At 46.8% G+C, this 21,502-nt stretch overlaps 1 protein-coding gene across 1 annotated transcript; it reads right to left on the minus strand.

The window, feature by feature from the left end:
• Positions 1–17,667: 17,667 nt before the first annotated feature.
• LOC102244566 (actin-like protein 9) lies at positions 17,668–20,287 on the minus strand. Its single transcript, XM_014528496.1, is given in 3 exon segments — positions 17,668–18,809; positions 18,812–18,871; positions 20,284–20,287. Coding segments are annotated over 3 exon segments (1,206 nt in total).
• Between the last annotated feature and the right edge of the window lie 1,215 nt (positions 20,288–21,502).

Below are 21,502 nucleotides of genomic sequence, written 5' to 3' on the forward strand. Positions count from 1 at the left end.
TTAGTATTTTGAATTTCTTCAGATAGATATCCAGAGTGGAATTGCTGGGTCATAGGTTATTCTATTTTTAATTTTTTGAGGAATTTCCATAGTGTTTTCCATAGTGGTTGTACCAATTTGTTATACTATGAGCAATGCATGAATTCAGCAATACATTAGCAAACCAAATTCAGCGATACATTAAAAAGATCAAACACCATGATCAAGTGGGATGCAAGGTTAGGTCAATATCCATAAATCAATTAACATGATACCACATAGATAAAATATAAAATAAAAATCATATGATTATACCAATAGATGCAGGAAAAGCATTTAACAAAATCCAATATCCATTTATGATTAAAAAAAAATCACTGCAACGTGAGAATAGAGGGAACTTACCTCAACATAATCAAGGCCATATATGACAAACACACAGCTAACATATTCAATGTGGAAAAACTAAAAACATTTTTCTTAAATCAAGAACTACACAAGGACATCTACTTTCACCACTTTTATTAAACACAGTATTGGAAGGCCTAGCCCCAGCAATCAGAAAAGAAAAAGAAATAAAAACCATCCAAATTGGAAAGGAAGAAATAAAACTGTCATTATTTGCAGATTACATGATAATATATGTAGAGAACCTTAATGATTCCACCAAAAAACCATCAGAAGTAACAAAGAAATTCCATAAATTAAAAGGATACAAAATTAATATTTAGAAATCAATTGAATTTTTATACACCAATAACAAACTATCAGAAAGAGAAATTAAGAAAATAATCCCATTTAAAAGGTGTCCCAAAATTCACGCAAGAAGTAATTTTGATAGGAAGCATAGGTTTATAATTAAAAATTGTAACTTTTTATTGATTCATAAAGTATACAGTATAGGGTTATGTATGGAATAGCATATTGGGTAAACGGATTATCATGTTGTGATAGCGAGCACTATTAACTGTTATTGCCTGAGCAGCCGTATTTTCGAAGAAGAATGGTCCAATGATGCCTCCAGCCCAAAATCCGCGCCAAACAGTGACACACTGTGGATGCATTTGTTTCTCAACAATCACTCGTGGATTTTCTGAACCCCAAATGCGACAATTTTGTCGATTAACCAAGCCATCAAGATGAAAATGAGCCTCATCGCTGAAGATGATTTTGTTCAAAGTCAGCATCCACTTATTGTTGTTCCATAATCCATTTGCGTATGTGCCAGCAAAGCCGTGGAGGCCATTTACCCGATATGCTATTCCATACATAACCCTATACTGTATACTTTATGAATCAATAAAAAATTACAATTTTTAATTATAAACCTGTGTTTTCTATCAAAATTACTTCTTGCGTTAATTTTGGGACACCCTTTACAATTGCCTAAAAAAATACCTTGCAATAAATTTAAAAGAGGAAAAAGACATGTGTTCAGAAAATTATAGGACATTGAAGAAAAAAATTGAAGAACTTGACAATAAATGGAAGTATATACTGTACTTCCATTAATTTTTCATGGACAGGAAAAAGTAACATTGTTAAAATGTCCTTATTACCCAAAGCAATCTATAGAGTCAATGTAATCCTTATCATAATAACAATGGCATTTTTCACAGAACTAGAAAAAATAATACTAAAATTTATACAGACCCACAAAAAACCTTGAATAGCCACAGAAATCTTGATGAATAAGAACAATGTGGAAGGTATCATGCTATCTGATATCAAGCTATACTACAAGGCTATAGTGGTCAAAACAGCATGATACTGACATAAAAACAGACACATAAATCAAAAGATCCCAGAATGCCCAGAAATAAACTCATGCCTAGTATGGTAAATTAATCTATAACAAAGAGGGAAGAATATCCAGTGGGGTCAGTCTCTTCAATGAATGATGTTGGGAAAACTGGACAGATACATGCAAAAAAAAGAAAAAAAGAAAGAAAGAAAGAAAAGAAAAGAAATTAGACCACGTTCTTACACCATATATAAGAATAAACTCAAAGTGAATTAAATAGTTAAATGTAAATGTAATTCCTGAACCCATAAAATTCCTAGAAGAAAACATAGGCAGTAAAATCTTTGACATTGCTCTTAGTAATATAACTTTTGAATATATCTCTGCAGGCAAGGGAAGCAAAATAAACAAAATATACAAATGGGACTATATCAAACTAAAGAGTTTTTGCACAGCAAAGGAAACCTTCAACAAAATGAAAAAGTCTACTGAATGGAAGAAGATATTTGCCAGTAATATATTGAATAAGGGGTTAATACCCAAAATATATAAGAAACTCATACAACTTAACAACAACAAAACAAACAACCCAATTTAAAATGGGCAGAGGACCTGAATATTATCTTTATTTCTCCAAATAAAACATACCGTGGCCAATAGACATATGAAAAAATGCTCAAGGTCACTAATTATCAGAGAAATGCAAATTAAAACCACAATGAGATATCACCACACACCAATCAGAATGGCATTCATCAAGAAATCCACAGCCCTGCCTGGTGTGGCTCAGTTGATTGAGCGCCATCCCATGCACCAAAAGGTCGCAGATTCCATTCCAGTCATGGCACATGCCCAGGCTGTGGGCTCAATCCCCAGTAGGGGGTGTGCAGGAGGCAGCCAGTTGATAATTCTCTCTCTCTCCCTCTCCCTTCCTCTCTCTCTAAAAATCAATAAAGACATATTTTAAAAAAAAAGAAATCAACAAACAAGTGTTGGCAAGGATGTGAAGAAAAGGGAACTCTTATACACTGTTGGTAATATTGCAAGTTGGTGCAGCCACAATGGAAATCACTATGGAGTTTCCTCAAAAAATTAAAAACAGACCCAGCAATCCCACTTCTGGGTATATAACTGAAGAAATAAATCCAATATACTAATTGAAAAAGATATGTCATGACAGCATTATTTACAATAGCCTAGAGATGGAAGCAACCTAAGTGTTCATCAAAAGACCATTAGATAAATAAGATGCAGTACATGTATATATAATGGAATATTACTCAGCCATAAAAAAGAATGAAATTGCCCTGGGAGGTTTGGCTCAATGGATAGAATGTTGGCCCTCGACTGAAGGGTCCTGGGTTTGATTTTGGTCAAGGACACATACCTCGGTTGCAGGCTCAATCCCAGGCCCTGGTCAGCTTGAGTGTGGGAGACAACCAACCAGTGTCTCTCTCTCACATTGATGTTTTTAAAAAAAGAATGAAATCTAACCATTTTCGACTACATGAATGGACCTAGAAGATGTAAGTTAGACAAAGAAACACAAATACCATATGATTTCACTTATGTAGAATCTACAAAACAAAATAAGTGAACAAACAAGACAGAAACAGACTCATAGATAGAGAACAAACTGATGGTTGCTAGATGGGAGGGGGGTTAGAGGGGAAGGAGAAAAAGGTGAAAGGATTAAGAAGTACAAATTGGTAGTTAAAATAGTCAGGAGATGTAAAGTACAGCCTAGAGAATGTAGTCAATAATATTAGCTTAATTATGTATCATGCCGAGGAAGTACTAGATTTATCAAAGGGGATCACTTCATAAATTATATGTCTAACCACCATGCTGTATACCTAAAATTAATATAATATTGATTGTCAACTGTAATTGAACAAACGGTGTTTAAATATACTTTAAAAATAGAAATGTTGGCCCTCACCCACTGGCTCAGTTGGTTGGGCATCATCCCATGCACTGAAAGGTTGCTGGCTCCATTCCGGTCAGGGCACATGCCAGGGTTGCCGGCTTGATTCCCAGTTGAGGGCGTGCAGGAGGCTGCCGATCGATGTTTCACATCGATGTTTCTCTCTTTCTCTAAAAATCAATAAAAAACTCTTTAAAGAAATGTTATTTTTATGTCATGTGAATTTCATGTCAATTAAAAAAATGCCAATGAGTCTGCCAAGCACAGAGGGTAGGTGGGCATCTGAGAAATGAAAGGCAGAGAGGGAAGAGATCAGGGAACTGGGCACAGAGTGCAGAGAGGATGTGTAAGGAGGCAGCCCCCTGTCAGGTTGGGTTCCAGCCTGGAGACATGCCACCAGGGAATGGAGGTGAGGGAACTCCACAGCCTCGCTTTGTAGGTGTGGGTGGATGGGGATCACACAGTCTCTCTCTCTCTCTCTCTCCCTCTCTCTCTTTCTCCCTCTCTCCCTCTCTCTCCCCCTCTCCCTCTCTCCCCCAACTCCCACCATGTGTGCTTGGGACCTGAGTAGGGTCATATATCACACACATGAACACATGTGCTAGAGCTTGGGGGTGCGAGAAGCCTCAAGTCTCCTTGCATAGGTGGCCCCCCACTCCCGGTGGTGGAGGCTGTAACTCAAATAAGTGAGGGGCGGAAGAGGGAGTAGCCCTTTCTTATAAGCCCATCAGTATTGGGCCTGAGCTCTGAGTCAGGCCCCACATCTCCCCTTCTCTCCCTACTGCTGTGCAGGTACTGGGAGCAGCCGGGCTTCCCCTCCCCATCATACTGAAAGAGGGGAACCCCCTCTCATCAGCCTACAGGTGTGGAGCCCAAGCTCAGAGCCGGAGTCCCTCATTGCCCGCTCCCTTCCTGCTGCTGTGCAGGTGCTGGGGGCAGCCCCAGCCTCCCCTCCCCCATCATACTGTAAATTCTGAGAAATCCTACCTGTGGTTTGGCCTGCCCCCTCCTTTCACCCTCTGGCTGGATTGTCCTGGCCACTGTCTTCCTGTCCTGGGGCCTGGGTAGGAAAAGCCTAGGACCTGCCAAATCCCAGCCCCAGTCCCCAGGCACAGGGGTGAGGGCTCTGCAGTGCTTCTGAGGCCTTCTAATTGTTTCTCTTGGCCTCAGTTTCCCCTTCTGTAGAATGGAGATAATAACAGTGCCTGCAAGCAGAAGGCTAGCGTAGCCTCTGGCAGGTAGGAAGCCCTGATTCATGCTGTCTGCTATTTTTACCCACTTCCTGCCTCTTGCTTTCCCTTGCTCCGGCCTCCACACTTTTTTACCCTTGCTGTGCCTCCACCCAAATGCCCTCACTCCTGTCCCCTGTCAAACCCAGGAGTCACTCAAATCCCAGTTCCTCAGGAAGCCTGGGAGAGCAGTGGGACCAGCTGGTGTGAGAGGCAGGGAACATGGGTTCAAATTCCAGCTCTGGCCAGGACACACTGGACAGCCTCAGGGCACTGAGAGGCTCTGTGCCTCAGTTTCCCCAGTCAGGCTCTGATGTTCTATGGTTCTAAGCCTCCCTGAGGGATGAGTATCCTGGGGTCCTCACCACACACACCATGCCCCAAACTTACTCTCTCCTCCTCATCTGAGCCTCCTTCCTTGGCTGTTCTTGCCACAAACTACAAAATTCTTGGAACTGATTGTGCCCAAGGTTTGGGGACCTCCAGAGAACCACCACTAACTCTCATGCTTCTGCTCCCTTGCCCTCCAAAATGCAGCTTGGACCCGCCCACTTCCCACCTGGGCCACCCACTTCCCACGCCCAGCTCCCTCCTCAGGGTTCCCCCGCCATCCCCAACCCCCAATCCACTGGGTTGCTCTCACCAGGCCTCTTCCCTGCTCTCAGCCCTCCCATGGCTCCCTCTTGCTTCTTGACAAAGTCCAAAATACTCCCTGTGGCTGTGAATGAAGTACCAAGTGGACTTAGTCAGGAGAGCCTTTATTCAGAGGGTTTCTGCAAGGGCTGAGGACAGGGCAAAGTAGTCAGGAGAGCTTTTATTCAGAGGGTTTCTGCAAGGGCTGAGGACAGGGCTGTGCTCAGAGAGAGCTCTGACAGGAGGTCTGCAGGCCTCTCCAGAGTAAGGGCAAAAAGCCTTTTTTTCTTTTAAATAGGAGGGGACAAGGCTGGAAAGAACCAGGTGTGGAAGGTGGGATGAAAGGATGGGGATGGGGGATGGGGAACGAGACAGAGATCAGAGGATGTTCACCCCTGAACTGCCTGTCCTCAGGAGGGGCTGTCTGCTGGCTGGGGTGTGAGGTAGGGGTGCTAAGTTCAAGTCTGGAGGAAGGAGAAGAGCTTAACCAAAGCTCAGTTAACAAGCATTTTGTGCTGATTGGTCGGTGGGGACAAGCAGTTCAGCTAATCAGTTATGAGGCAAAGAATGGGAATTTTGAGCTGGCCTTGTCACAGGTAAACCAGCATTCTCCAGAGACGGATCCATTAGGATGGGGGATGGATGGATGGATCTAACTATTTAATTACCTATCTCTTATCTATCTATCTATCTATCTATCTATCTATCTATCTATCATCTATCTATTTAATTTACCTCTATATCCTTTATCACTCTATCACCTATCAGTCATCTACCTATTTATCCACCAATTATAAATCTATAGTTTTATCTCTCTATCTCACTCTATAGCAATATATATAGATATAGAAGGATATATAGACAGATCTATCTCTCTATATATTTCTAGATATCTATATAACGTATATAATTATATAGCTATAGATATATAGAAATATATGCTGATATCTGTATATATAAAAGGCTAATATGCAAGGTGTCCCCTCAGGAGTTCGACGGGGAGACTGGAAGTTCGATCGCTCACTATGACATGCATTGTCCACCAGGGGGTGGCTCGGAATGAAGGAAAGCCCTGGCCGGCAGCCAGAAGGCCCTGATCGGCCCCGATTACTGGCCAGGCCTAGGGACCCTACCCGTGCACAAATTTCATGGACTGGACCTCTAGTCTATATATAAAAGCCTAAGTGACCAGCCAACTGGCCAGTAGCTATGACGTGCACTGACCACAAGGGGGCAGATGCTCAATGCAGGAGTGGAAACCACAGGCATGGAAACATGGAACAGACTGATGAATCTCAGGGGGATAGGGGGAGGGTAGAGGACGAGAAGAGATTAACCAAAGATCTTATATGCATACTAGAGGCCCAGTGCATGAAATTCATGCATAGGCGGGTGAGGGGAGGGTCCCTCATCCTGGCCTGCACCCTCTTGCAATCAGGACCCCTTAAGGGATGTCTATACAGGCAGTTGGACATCCCTCTCGCAATCCGGGACCGCTGGCTCCTACCACTCACCTGCCTGTCTGTCTGATTGCCCCTAACCACTCTGCCTGTCTGCCTGATCGCCCCTAACCACTCTGCCTGCCTACCTGATCACCTCTTACCACTCTGCCTGCCTACCTGATCGCCCCTAACCACTCACCTGCCTGCCTGATCACCCCTAACTACTCTGCCTGCCTGACTGCCTGATTGCCCCTAACTGCTTGCCTACCTGCCTGATCACCCCTAACTGCTAGCCTGCCTGCCCGATTTCCCCTAACCACTCTTCCTGCCTGCCTGATGCCCCTAACTGCCTTTGCCTCAGCCCCTGCTGCTGCAGCTTCATTCAGAATGATGTCAGAATGACGTCTGGAAGGTTGTTCAGCTGTCTGGTCTAATTAGCATATTATGCTTTTATTATTATACACTAGGGGCCCGGTGCACAGATTCATTCATTGGTGGGGGCCCTCAGCCTGGCCTGTGGGGATCGGGCTGAAACCAGCTCTCCAACATCCCTTGAGGGGTCCCAGATTGCAAGAGGGCACAGGCCAGGCCAAGGGACCCCACTGGTGCACAAATCCATGCACCAGGCCTCTAGTATCCTATATAATAAAAGCCCAGTGACCAAACAGTGAAATGACCAGAACAACCGGTCAACCAGTTGCTATGACATGCACTGACCACCTGGTGACACTCAATGCAGAAGCTGCCCCCTGGTGGTCAGTGCGCTACCACAGTGGGAGCACCACTCAGCTGACTGGGATGAGCGGCTGCTCCCGCTGCAAACCCCCGGCCGATGGACAGGAACCCTGGCTGCGATGTCACCTCCTTGCCCCAGGCTCCTCCTCCTTGCTCCCTGCCACCTCCTCCAGACGCCTGCAGGCCGTGCAGCACTGCTGCTGGGCTCGCAGAGCTGAACCCAGAGGCTGGGAGGTAGGTTCGTGGCCACCATGGGACTAAGGCCTACTCCACCACCTCTCAGTGCTATTGTCTCTGGGCCCGGCCCTGACCGGGTCCCCTGGAGAGGCAAGTGCTCCAGCTCCACAGAAGATACTGGACCAAGGAGCAGCCGCTCAGAGGGTGGGTCCACAGCTGCTCGGCTGACCAGATGAGCAGCGCTCCCACAGCGGGCCGATTCCTGCAGGCCATGCCCCCACCAGTGCACAAATCCCATGCACCAGGCCTCTAGTATTATATAATATCTATATTATATATTTACATGTAGGTATTGATCTATATCAATTTATATTTTGGCTATCTACAGATAGATATAATTGATATAGATGTATAAATATAGATATCAATCTATATCTATCTAGATATTTATATCCCAGCATCTATATTGATTGATAGGAATTGGCTACACAATTATGGAGGCTGGCAGGTCCCCAGATCTGTAGAGTGAGTTAGCAGGCTTGAAACCCAGGTAGAGCTGATGTCTCAGTTTAAGTCCAAAGGCTGGAAAGAAGCTGATGAGCCAGTCTGAGGGCTGTCATGCAGGTAAAATTTTCTCTTACTCAGGGGAGGGTCAGTGTTTTTGTTCTATGCAGGCCTTCAACTGATTGGATGAGGCCCACCCACATTAGCAAGGGCAATCTGCTTTACTCAGCCCATGATTTAAATCAGGGGTCCTCAAACTACGGCCCACGGGCCACATGCGGCCCGCCGAAAACATTTATCCGGCCCGCCGGGTGTTTTTGCCGCCGCTGCCTGTCCTGCTTAGCAGCCGACTCGTCCCGGGCCCGCAGTGCACATGTGTGGAATGTCTGAGGGACAGTGAACTGGCCCCCTGTTTAAAAAGTTTGAAGACCTCTGATTTAAATGTTCATTTCACCCATAAATACCCTCACAGACACACCCAGAATAATGTCTGATCAAGTATCTGGGCACCTTGTGGCCGGTCCAGTTGACACATCAAGTAAACTGTCAAGTGGAAATCTGTGAATCTTATCTAAGTCATATGGGTGGGTGGTTCCTTGCAGTAAGCAGTTTCCCATAACATAAAGGGTGTGTTGGGGTAGGGGGGGGGAATTCTTAACCTTCACTGTTTTCTAAGACCACAGGGCTGGGTACAGTTTAATATTGTCACATCCCACATGGCCCTGCATGATGTGCTTCCTCACCTCCCTGCCCTCACCTCCTCCCTCTCTCCGCCTCACTTGCTCCACTGTGTTCCTTCAACCTGCCAACCTGGTCCTGCCTCCATCCCTTTACCCTTGCAGTTCCTCTGCCAGGAATGCTTTTCCTCATTTCTTAGGTCCTCTCTGATCGCCTGTCTCATCACCCTGTTTAATTTTTCTCAGGGCACTTTTTACCACCTGAAATTCTTATTTCTTTTTGTGATTATTGTCCGTTTCTTCCACTGGGTGGCAAGCTTTGAAATCATCAAGTGTTGACTGAGGACCTAGTATATGCCAGTTCCTGGATACGGTACTGGATGTCTCCTGGAACTCACAGTCGACTTGGGGAGGCCAACATGGGTTGGGTTGCACATGTAGATATAATTTCCGATCCTGATAAATGTTAGGTTAGACTGAAGCCGGGTGCCCAGTAGGCTTGAAGTGGGGCTAGCATTACTAGGGAAAGATAGAAGGAAAGAAAGTGTTCCCGGCAAAGGGAACAGTTTGTGCGAAGGCCCTGAGGTGAGAGGGAAAGTGCTGAGTTCCAGGGACAGAAAGAGGCATGTGGGAATGGTTTGCAGACTGAAATGGGAACCATGGCGTTAGCAGGCTTTGGACCAGTGGTAAATGAGGTTCTGGGAAAATCGTTTAGCCCCAGGCGTGGGGAGTTATCGAAGGATATTGAGCAGGAGCGGGGCATGGTCAGATTTGCTTTTTGTGCAAGAGATTCATGGGATTCCCAGGTTAGGGGAAGACTAGAAAGGGGAGGGGGAAACACTGGATCCAGCCCATGGAGGGATGGGGGTTGAAACCTGGACTGGGGAGAAGGGGATGGAACAGCTGAGGCCCAGGAGGTAAGATGACCCACCTGCAGATAACTGTCAGCCAGGTGGCTGGGCCCAGGTTTTCCGCTCACTGCCCAGTGGCTTGGTCAGCCATCAGTGGGGTTCTGGGAAAATCAATTAGCCCCTGATCTTGAAACAGGCCCAGCCCTCCTTTACTTTACTTTCCCATATCTGGCAGCCACATCTGTCCCTACAAAGTGTCAGGAGGCCCAGGTGACGGCTCGGGGTAAGGAGATAGGTGGTATGTGTGTGGCTGTATAAGATGCTGCTCAAACCAGAATTCCCTGTCTGTCGGAATTTAACTTGTCCTCCCCTGGGTTGTGTTGAATCTGCTGTGCTGGGGTGAGGTGTTGGCCAGGTGCCCCACCCCAGGTGGGGGCAGTGGTGTCAGTGATTTCCTGGTTTCCATGGAGAGCAGGCCCTGTGGCTTCCCCTCTTGGCCAGCCTCCTGCAAACAGGCTCAGCTCCTCCAGCCTCCAGGTGTCTGTCCCTGAAGCTGGGATTAGGGTCAGGCAAGTGAGACATTCCCTTGAGCAAAATGTGAGGGGGTGCCCCAATCCCAGTAATAAAAGTAAATAACATTCTGTTTTCTTCCTTTTTTAATTGAAATATATTTTATCTATAACCAGGTTTAAATTTAAGGTGTACCACATGTAATTTGACACATTTATATGTTGTCATATGTTTGTCATAGAGGGATAATTAGCACCTCTACCACATTCCATAATTACCAGTATCTTTTCTTTTTAGTGACTGGAGGGATTAAGCTCGAGTCTCTTAGCAATCCCGATGACTACAATTCAATACTGTTGTCTTTATTACTGTGCATTAGATCTCCAGGCTTATAAAGTAAATAATTATTTCTGTGCCATGATTTGGATTGATATTGACTCCATACCATTCAATTCCTCCTTGAAAGTGTAGGATTCAGTGAACAGTTAGGACAGCTGCACCTCCATCATCTCTGTCTAATTGCAGAAGAGCTTTATCACTCCAGAAAGAAACCCCATTCCCATTGGCTGTCTCTCCCCATTCACCCCTCCCCGAACCCCTTGCATCAATGCAATATTTTAAAAAGCCAAATTAATGCAAAAAATTTCATGATGAATAAGCTATCGAGTTTTAAAATGAGACAAGTTCTCACACGGCACTCTTGGACCCCATATCACTCAGCAAACCCTAATCTCCACCCAGTGTATGATTTGCCTGGTGGAATGATCTGCCTATTCCAAATATTTCCTCTCCTGGGTCCTCCAAAGAACAGGAGATCAGGAGGTGAGGTCTGGGTGGTGATTTAGTGGGTCCTCTCTCTGCTCAAACCCTTGGCAGAGGGTCTCTGTGGCCAGTGGTTGGCTGGACGACTTGAGGTCCCTCTTTGTCACGCTCTAGTTGAAACAGCAACCTTATCGCCATTTATTTGGCACTTGCTGTGTACTGAGGACATTAAGTCCATTTTATTCATTGTACTCAAAATGATTTTAGGAAATTATTTCTATGGAGGCGCTCTCATTGGGAAACATTCAAACAATACATTAATATACAGAGTAAATGTGAAATCCGGCCTTCCACCCACTACAGTCTCAAAGAAAACCGGTTTGAGATGTGTCCTCCATACTGCCCAGAGTTCCTGTGTGATCCTACATAATCCTTGCAAAGCCCCCCTGAAGTGAGCACTGATATCATCATCATTTTGCAAGTGGCTCAGAGAGGTCAGGTTGCGCGTCCAAGGTCACACAGCATGTGAAGGGACATGACTCAAATCCAGTCTTATCTGGTTCCAATGTCAGGAGGAAGAGAGGGAGAGGGATCCCTACTTGGGAGGAGTCCTCTCAGCTCAGCCAATGTTGTGGCTCATTCATTCAGTCACCCAGAAAACATTTATTGGGTGTGACTCTGTGCCAGGTGAATGATACACATGGCGCCCCTGCTCTCCCAAAACTCATGGTCGAGACAGGTGACATCAGCCACCGACAAGGAATAAAACAGAAGTCAGATGAGCACAGCTAGGGAGAGGGAAGAAAACAGAGCTGCCTGGATGGATGCCAGAAGAACTTAAAGAAACATCTTTATTTTTAAAAATACATCCACACGATTCAAAATGCTAATAGTTCAAAGGGCAGGCATCAAGAAATCTCCTCATCTCGATGCCCAGGCCCTGGGTGACCCTCAAGAGCATCAGTCCTTGCTGGAAGTGATACCACACCCTAAGGGGTGAAAATTGGTTCTGAGGTGTGAGCAAAAATGTCTGTTTCTATGTATAAAATACAGATATAGTAGATATTTCAACTTGTCCTGCATGGCATTTGTACCAATTTATTTCTTCGCCATCAAGCTAAGAGAGTGCCACAATCTCACCAATGTGGTATTATCAGACCTTTGATTATATTTGCCTTATGAGGTAGAGAATCTTCTGTGACTAAGAATCATTTGTCTTTCTCTGTGAGCTCAAGATTTGTATTTTTAAAAAATATATATTTTTATTGATTTCAGAAGGGAGAGAGAGAGATAGAAACATCAATGGTGAGAGAGAATTACTGATTGGCTGCCACCTGCATGCTCCCCACTGGGGATCGAGCCCGCAACTTGGGCACGTGCTCTTGACCAGAATCGAACCTGGGACCCTTAAGTCCGCAGGCCAATGCTCTATCCACTGAGCCAAACCAGCCAGGGCAAGATTTGTATTCTTTACTAACTTTTCCGTGGACTGTTGTACAATTTTTCTTATTGTTTCCAAGAGCTCTTTATATATTATGGACATTACCCCTTTTTGTTATGAGTTATAGCTTCCTCTGTTTGTCATTTGTCTTGACTTTGTTCAGGGTGATTTTTTACCTTGTAGATTTTCTTCTGATGTTTACATGAAGTCGCCTGTTTAGACATTTCTTTTACGGCATCTGAGCTTTGTGTCAACCTGAGAAGGTGGCTACCTTTGAAAAGGTGGAAGGTGGGAAGGGGCATTCTGACAAGACAGAGTATCAGGTGCAATGATCCTGAGGTAGGAGAGGAAATTGGCACGTATATTACTCAGGGTTCTCCAGAGAAACAGAAACAATAAAATGTATGTGTAAAGAAAGGATGATTTACTTTTTAAAAAATTTGCCACATGATTGTGGAGGCTGACAAATCCAAAATCTTCAGGATAGGCTGGCAGCCTGGAGACCCAAGAAGAATTGTGGTTGGAGTCCAAAGGCAGTCTTCTGGCACCCTCCTTCTTTGGGTGAAGTCAGTCTTTGTTCTATTAGGGCCTTCAACTGATTAGATGAGACCCACTCACATTATGGGCAATAATTCATTTTACTCAAAGCCTACCAATTTAAATGTAAGATCTCATCTAAAACATACCTTCTCAGAAACATCCAGACTGGCATTTTATCAAACATCCCAACACTTAGCCTAGCCAAGTAGACAAATAAAATTAACCATCACAGTCCACCCCTTCCCAAACTTGGCACACACACCTCTCCTTAAATCATACTTTCATAGTACACGATGTGGGGCCCATGCTTCTCTCGCTGTTCCCACCGGGCCCAGCAAGGCCAGGATGACGTCCTCCATCCACATGGAGAGAACAGACTCCAGGGTTGTGCGTGGGCATAGAGGAGATCAGAGGCTGGTGTTATCGGTGCCCTGGGTGGAGGAGTGGCTGGCAGAGAGTGCAGAGGGTTGCCCATGACTCCTAGGAAGAGGTGAGATTGCTCACAACAGACTTGGGAGTGTGCAAATGGGAGGGGCACGTGTCTGAAAGGTTGTAGAAGAAATTGATGCCACAGGTAGGGTTTGGAGCTGGGGAACCTTAGTCTGGTCTAAATGAGAATCCACCCAGCAGCCTACAGTGGTGGGGGTTTCCTCATCCTCCTCACTTCCTATAGCATTAGAGACAGCCTGCCCCACATTCCTTCTGTGTGTGTGTGTGTGTGTGTGTGTGTGTGTGTGTGTGTGTGTGACTGGCAGTGCCTTGGCACCATGGTGTGAGGTGGGTTTCTCCTGAGGTCTGGGATGACTGGTCTGTTGCAGTCATTGTGGTCCTAAATTCAAGATCCTCATTTCTTGAGCTTGGAGGTGCTGCCCCTGGTGGGAAGAATAAGTTTTCCCTCACTACCCTGTAACTTCCTGGGGGTTCTTGAGGATTCCACAAATTGAAGCTGCCTTGCCTACCAAGTGGGGAGGTGAGGCATGGGGTCCAATCCTGCGTGTTGGTGATCTGGAGATCTTGGCCTAACTGTGGGGCCCTCCCTCCAGCTGACGACCACCTGCTATCCAGGAATGGGACTGGACACAGTGGGACAGAGTGGGTGGGGGTAGCTAGGGCCCTCACCCTCACTTATTGTCTGATAGTATATGTGGGGGATGGGTGGGGTGGCCTCCGTGCTCCACAAATAAGTGAGTTTCCGCTCTGGAAAATTCCTGCTTGTGAACAATACTGCCAGCTGAGTCACAGACACACAGAAAGACTCAGGGTGAAATAGCGAGAAAGAGCCTGTGAGAAAGGCTCAATAACGATTGATAGGTTGAATGAATGAATGAATGAAGCCTTGGACTGGGGAGGAGAGGACCCAATGCGAACATAGATAAGCTCTGGCAGCTTGTGCTTCTTTAATTGATACACTGAGAAGATGTGTCCAGGCTGAAGGACGAGGTTCTGGTTTCTATTGTGCTGGAGGGCCTGAAGGCAGAGGGTCCTGCCTTCATCAGGACTCCAGGGTGGCTGAGGATGAGGGCAGGGGGAGGAGCAGAGACCCATGGTACACTGTGGGGAGAATGCCATCCTCCTTCCTATAAGGCTGGACTCCAGACCCTTGCGGGGAAAGGATGGGCTGGGAGAGACCTCTATGGCATCCTCAGGGCAGGTTCCAGAGAAAGCCCCTAGGACCATATCTCAGGAATAAGACAAGGGTCTCAAGGTCAGGGAGGAGCAGAGACCCATTGTACACTGTGGGGAGAATGCCAGCCTCCTTCCTATAAGGCTGGACTGCAGACCCTTGCAGGGAAAGGATGGACTGGGAGAGAGACCTCTATGGCATCCTCAGGGCAGGTTCCAGAGAAAGCCCCTAGGACCGTATCTCAGGAATAAGACAAGGGTCTCAAGGTCTACGCATTTCTTACTAAAGGCTATTCTTACCAAATGCTATTCTTTCTAAATGTTAAAATGTAACAGTGTTTTGCAGACCTAGAAGTAACCTTATGAACTCGACCAGAACCCAGTTAAGATGTTTAACTAACTGCAAAGAAACCAACATGCAATTAACAAAATTTGGATGAGTTTCGCCAACTGCCAAGAAGAAATCGACAGGTAATTAACAAAATGGTGTATCTAATCCATGATTAAGCCTCTTTTCTAAGAGACAGATGTGAATTTCTGTGTCCTTTACTTGCTGCAAGTAAATAGTAAAACTGTAACAGGGTTGTAAGAAGCCAGCAAAATTCCTAAGTAAGTAGAATAGGGAAACAAACAAGAAATTAAACAAGATCAAACAGTTTGGGCAACTCTAAGCAAAACCTTATAGTGAGAACAAATGGCTAGTCCTCTCCTCACTAACCGAGGAATGCAGCAAGGCAGGGGAGTTTTAATGCCTCTTCTCCCTAACCAAACAATACACACCTAAGTCACCCTGGAACTGCTAAGGCAGGACTGGAAAGGGGAAGGAGGAGAGAAGAGGGAGTTTTCATCTCACTGTTTAGTAAACAGAGAAGCCATCAGTCAGAGCTTGTTAAAGATCAAGTCATCAGATGCTTCTCATCAATTCTGGGAAAGCCATTACAAAGTAAAAGGGAGACCTTGAGGGTTACTCTGTACCAAGATATCTGGCACAGGACTTTTATAGACAGAAAAGTAGAAAAATACTAACCCCCCATCAGACTCCCTCCTCACATTAACCGAGAAAGCCCGTCTGTGCTTCGTAAGCTGGATGTATTTGATAGATTTGTTTGCCTTGCTTTTGTGGATACATTTACTGGTTTTATTTCTTTAATAAATTTGTTTACTACGTGAGAAGGACAAGAATCGAGGAGGGGGCAGCTTTCTCTCCCTCTGACTCAGGGGGCTATCTGAGGACACCTTTCTTGGTGCCTATAAAAAATGGTGCCTATAACGAAGCTGCCGAAGGACAACCACGTCTCATTCCTGAATGGGGCGAGAGCGGAGGTCCTTCCCTGCCCCAGAAAGCTCCCAAGGCCTTGGTACTTAAACAGCAGAGGGCTGATGGGTTTCAGAGGTCCTGGCTTAATACAATCGATATGATTGATGGTCAGGCAATCAGATCAGCCTAATGAGTTCAAATCAATCCAGTGTTATCTGTTCCCTGCTTGACTCACTAATTCAGTAGTGGTGCCCTGAATAGAACACCCCAAGCTGTAAACCCCTTGAGGTTTGGTAACAGGAACAGGCTGAGCAAGGTCTGGGGAGATGGAGTGAACTTGGACTGAACAGCTAGCAGAGTGGAGGGAGATGGGAACAGACAGTAGGCCACTGGGGGCCTGTGTGGGGGTGGAGGGAAGAGCCAGTGTCCAGGTGGTGACCCCACTGGAGTATCTGCCCCAGGTCATGGTGGGCTGGGCAGCCCTCAGAACAACACTGCCTTTTGTTGTCTCAACTAATGGAATGGGGCCTAAGGACTGGTTCTGGGGTTGGGTTCTGGGGAGTCTGAAACCCCAGGGTGGAGTATCCTGGATGTCCATCTTGGGGCAACCCTGGAGGAGAGTCTTTGGGGATCAGAACACAGGGGATGGGCTAGGGCATTAGTGGGGTCATTACAGGATGATTCTGGAGGCCAGAGCCTTCAGGAGGGGCTGAGAGAATCCGTTGGGAGGTTCATTGTGAGCTGGGCCATTCGAGTGTATTTCTGGGTCAGACTTAGTGCAAGGGGTTGAGCTGAGAGCAGTGGGGGCCAAACTGGGACATTGGGGTCTCAGAACATGGTGTTCTTGAAGATACAGATAGGGAATGGGCTCTGGATGGAAGGAAGAATTCTGGGGGAACAAATCATGCTGGGCAGAGTTTTGGGAGAGGGTGAAACTTGGGGAATGGGCTCTGGACACTGGAAGTCCCTTAGGGAGCCATTATGGGGGAGACCCTTGAGCATAACATGAATCTTTGTGGTGTATATGGGAGTTTGGCACTTGTGAGGGGGACTCAGGGGGCACTCAGAACATCAGGGTGTTGGATAAGGTTGGGTAAGAAGAAGGGGGAAACCAACCAGGAGATGGGTTTGGGGTGCCCAGAACCAGGGATGTCTTGGCAAGTGGATTCTGGAGGGGCTATGTTTGCAGGCATTAGAAATAGGGGCAGATTATAAGGGTGGACCCAGGGGCTGCAGCACTCATGGAAAGATTCTGGGAGAGGGGTTTGAGCATTCTGGTGCAAGTTCCTTGGAAAGGAACCGGTTATGGAAGTGGGTTTAAGGATCTTTGATGAACATATCAATGGTGTGAATTGGGGGGGCTTAAAGCCCAAGGGAATCTTGGGGAACTATATAAAAAAACAGCAGTTCCTGGGGGTGGGAGATTAAGGTATCCATATCTTGGGAGTGCATTTGGGTGGGGAACTAAACAGAGAGTGCCTTGTGGTGCGCTAATCATGGGAAACGGGTTTGACAGGGTTAGTGGGTCAGCGTCTGGGTGGGTCCAGGAGTGGACCAGACCGACCCCGGGGAAAGGCAGGGCAGAGCTGGCTGGGTAACAAAGCTTTACTGCCCCTCCCCAGGCCCCTGCCACACTCAGTAGCATTTGCGGTACACGATGTGGGGCCCCTGCTCCTCGTATTGCTCCCTCAGGACCCAGCAGGACTGGAAGGCCCGCAGAGAGGCAAGGATGGAGCCCCCGATCCACACCGAGAAGTTCCGGGAGGGCTGGGCGGCCGCCACCACCACGCGCGCTTCAGGGCGCAGGCTGTGCAGCAGCTCCTTGCAGAAACGGCCCTCCAGTCCCCGGAAGAGCGAGGAGCCACCGCACAGCAGCACGTTCTGGGCCAGGTGTGCCCGCACCTCCGAGGGCACCTTGCTAAGACTCCGTTCGACCATGGTGGGAACGCCCACGGGTGACAGCCCGGGCATCTCCGGGGGGCTGAACAGCAGCTCTGGACACTGGAACAGCTCCTTACCCAGCGTGACCGTCCGGCCGTCGGGCAGCTGCAGGCTCCGCTGGCACTGCTGCTCGGGCCGGGCCTGTGCCTTCTGGAAGTCGGAGGCCACGTAGCAATAGCAGTGCTTGATCTTCACCAGGTCCAGGTCCTGCTGCCCCAGCGGCAAGCCGGAGCCCAGCAGCATCTCTGCCAGGAAGGTGGTCAGGTGGGTGCCCGCCAGGTCCAGGCGCTCGGTGGCGTGGGGCAGGTGGTAGCCCTGGAAGACGGGCACCGTGGAGGTGACTCCGTGGCCCATGTCCACCACCAGCCCGCTGACCCGCCCGTGGGCGTAGACAGACAGCACGGACTGCGAAGCCACGTACATGGCGGGGCAGCGCATCGATTCAAAGGCCACCTCCACCAGCTTCTCGCGGTTGGTGGAGGGGCTGAAGGGCTGGTCGGAGAACAGCAGCGGGTGGTCCTGGGTGGCGATGCCGAGGTCGTGCTCCAGCAGGTGGCGCCAGATGAACTCTGCCGCCAGCCAGTCCACCAGGATGCCATTCCTTATGGGCTTGACCAGCGTCAGCTCTGGGCGCGCGAGGGCGGCCTCGCCAATGAAAGTCTCCAGCACCATCTGGCCCGTGGTGGCCGGCTTCTTGGGCTGGCAGCCCACGATAGTGGCCACGGTGTAGGTGGGCCGGGCCTGCCCCGCGAAGCCCACCTTACAGGTGCCGGTGCCCATGTCGATGACCACCGCGCTAGTCTTTGGTGGCAACCTGTTGCCCACCATGCTGGGGTGTCCTACTGTAGGGTCTTGTTCACCAGGATTGAGTTGGGGGTCACCCCGGGCCTGGGGGCCTCTGGGGCTCAGAGGGGTTGGGGTGATTTGTATCCATAGTTTCAGGTGGGTGGGGGGGCTGTTGGGCAAGGCTGACCTCTTTCCTCTGGGGTGTGGGGAGAAAGGTTGAGGTTGGGCAGGGACAGGCACAGGCAGAGACAGGGAGAGGGGGCTGGTCTATGACATCAGCCAGTCTGCTGTCCCCTTCAGATGACTTCACAATGCAGGGCTAGGGGTGGGGTCCTTCCCTGCCCCAGAAAGCTCTCGGGGCCTTGGTACTTAAATCGCAGGGGTCTGATAGCTTTCAGAGGTCCTAGCACAATACAATCAATAGGATTGATGATCAGGCAATCAGATCAGCCTAATGAGTTCAAATTAATCCATTGTTATCTGATTCTGGCCTGATTCACTAATTCAGTAGTGGTTTAATAATAATGATATGCATGTTCTATCATCTTCTTTTCATTTATTGGCTAGAGTATTTTATATATATTTCAGAGAGGAAGGGAGAGGGAGAGAGATAGAAACATCAATGATGAGAGAGAATCATTGATTGGCTGCCTCCGCCCCACACTGGGGAATGAGGCATGTGCCCTGACTGGGAATCCAACCATGACCTCCTGGTTCATAGGTAGATGCTCAACCACTGAGCAACACTGGCCAGGCTAGAGTAATTATTCTTTATACATCTTGTGTATAATTGCACAGTAAAGAAAATGTGAGTTTTAACACAACCTTCCCTGAAAAAGTTTCCCTAACATATTAAAGTAATAACAGATTACATCAATGGGAAATTCACCAAAAAATCTTGACCTTTAGTTTTTGATTTTGATCTTTCTAATTTGTAAATTATCTTTTTTAAAAGATTTTTTAAATTGATTTTTTTATTTCTTTTCTTTTTTTAGAGAGAGAGAGAAAGGGAGAGGGAGATAAATATTATCAATCAAACATAATCAATCTGCTGCCTCCTGCATGCCCCCTGCCCCAGTTAGAGGGCTGAACCTACAACCTAGGAATGTACCCTGATCAGGAATGCAACCTGGAGCATGGGAGAACAACCAGCCAACTGAGCCACCCTGGCCAGGGCCTAAATTATCTTGACTGCTGACTTCTCTTTTGAGATTAGTCCATTTGGGATTATGTAGGTGTACAACCTCATGGCATTTGAAAAGTTAGTCGTGGGACTCTTCGACGATGTTTGTTTCATTGTGTGTGTGTGTGTGTGTGTGTGTGTGTGAGAGAGAGAGAGAGAGAGAGAGAGAGAGAGAGAGAGTGTTTATTGCATCTTGAGGTAGAGGTTTCAGGGTAGGACCCTTAGGTTGGGAAAAATTTCTCCTGACCACTTTCTGTGGGTTTTATTTTCACTCGTGTCTTGACTAGAATGTCAAGAGTAGCATTAAACAGTTCATTTTATAGAATTAAAAAAATTAATACTCATATTAGATATAGTAAAAACAAAGAAAGGTACCATAAAACTATGAGCTGGCCCTGGCCAGTGTGGCTCAGTTGATTAGAGTGTTGTCCCATACACCAAAAGGTTGTGGATTTGATTCCTGGTCAGGGCACCTACCTAGGTAACAGGTTCAGTCCCCAGTTGGGGCAACTACAAGAGGCATGTTTCTCTCTCACATTGATCTCTCTCTCTCTCTCTCTCTCTCTCTCTCCCTCTCCTTCTCCCTTCCTCTCAATAAAATCAATGAACATGTCCTCAGGTGAAGATTGAAAAAAGAAACAAAAAAAACTACCAGCTGATTCCTCAACATAAACTTTGCAGGCCAGAAGATATTGTCATAAAATATTCAAAGTGAGGAAAAGCAAAGACCTATGGCTAAGATTACTCTATACAAGATGGCTATTATTTAGAATCAAAGGAGAGGGGGTCTTACAAGATGGTGAAGGAGAAATGATCTGGAGTAGATTCTGACTTTAACCTTGAGCTCTCTGTTCTTGACCCAAATCTTTATTTATTTACTTATTTATTTATTTATTTATTTATTTATTTATTTTTAATCCTCACCTGAGGATATTTTTGGATTGATTTCTTAGAGAGAGTGGAAGAGAGAGAAAAAGACAGAGAGAAATATCAATGTGAGAGAAATACAACGATTGGTGGCTTGCCTCCTGCACATACCTGACCAGGGCCTGGGCTGGGGAGGATCCTGCAACTGAGGTATGTGCCCTTGACTGGAATTGAACCCGGGACCTGTCAGTCCACCAGCCAACCCTCTATCCACTGAGCCAAACCGGCTAGGACAAATCTTATTGATATCCCAGGACAAGGTCACATTTATCCCCAGAGGGAGAGAGGGAAGGTGGAAGTACAGAAGATCAAAGGTAATTACCTAACAATGAAAGGCTTCATTTATCATTGGGTTAAATTCCATGTTTATTTCTACAGTGTAAGAGGAAAAGAAGTACAGTGGGGCCTTGACTTACGAGTTTAATTCGTTCCGTGACGAAGCTCGTAACTCAAATTACTCGTATGTCAAATCAAGAAGTGAACGAGTGAGACACGTGATGCTGGGCTGATGTTGTGGCGTTCACTGTGACGTTCGCTGCGCCAACTAGCGGTGGGGTATCTGAAGCTGGCTCGTAACCCGAATTTTAGCTCGCAACTCAAAGCAAAAAATCGGCCGAGAGATGGCTCGTATCT

Source organism: Myotis brandtii, unplaced genomic scaffold (genome assembly GCF_000412655.1).
Source record: "Myotis brandtii unplaced genomic scaffold, ASM41265v1 scaffold1161, whole genome shotgun sequence".
Classification (NCBI taxonomy): domain Eukaryota; kingdom Metazoa; phylum Chordata; class Mammalia; order Chiroptera; family Vespertilionidae; genus Myotis; species Myotis brandtii.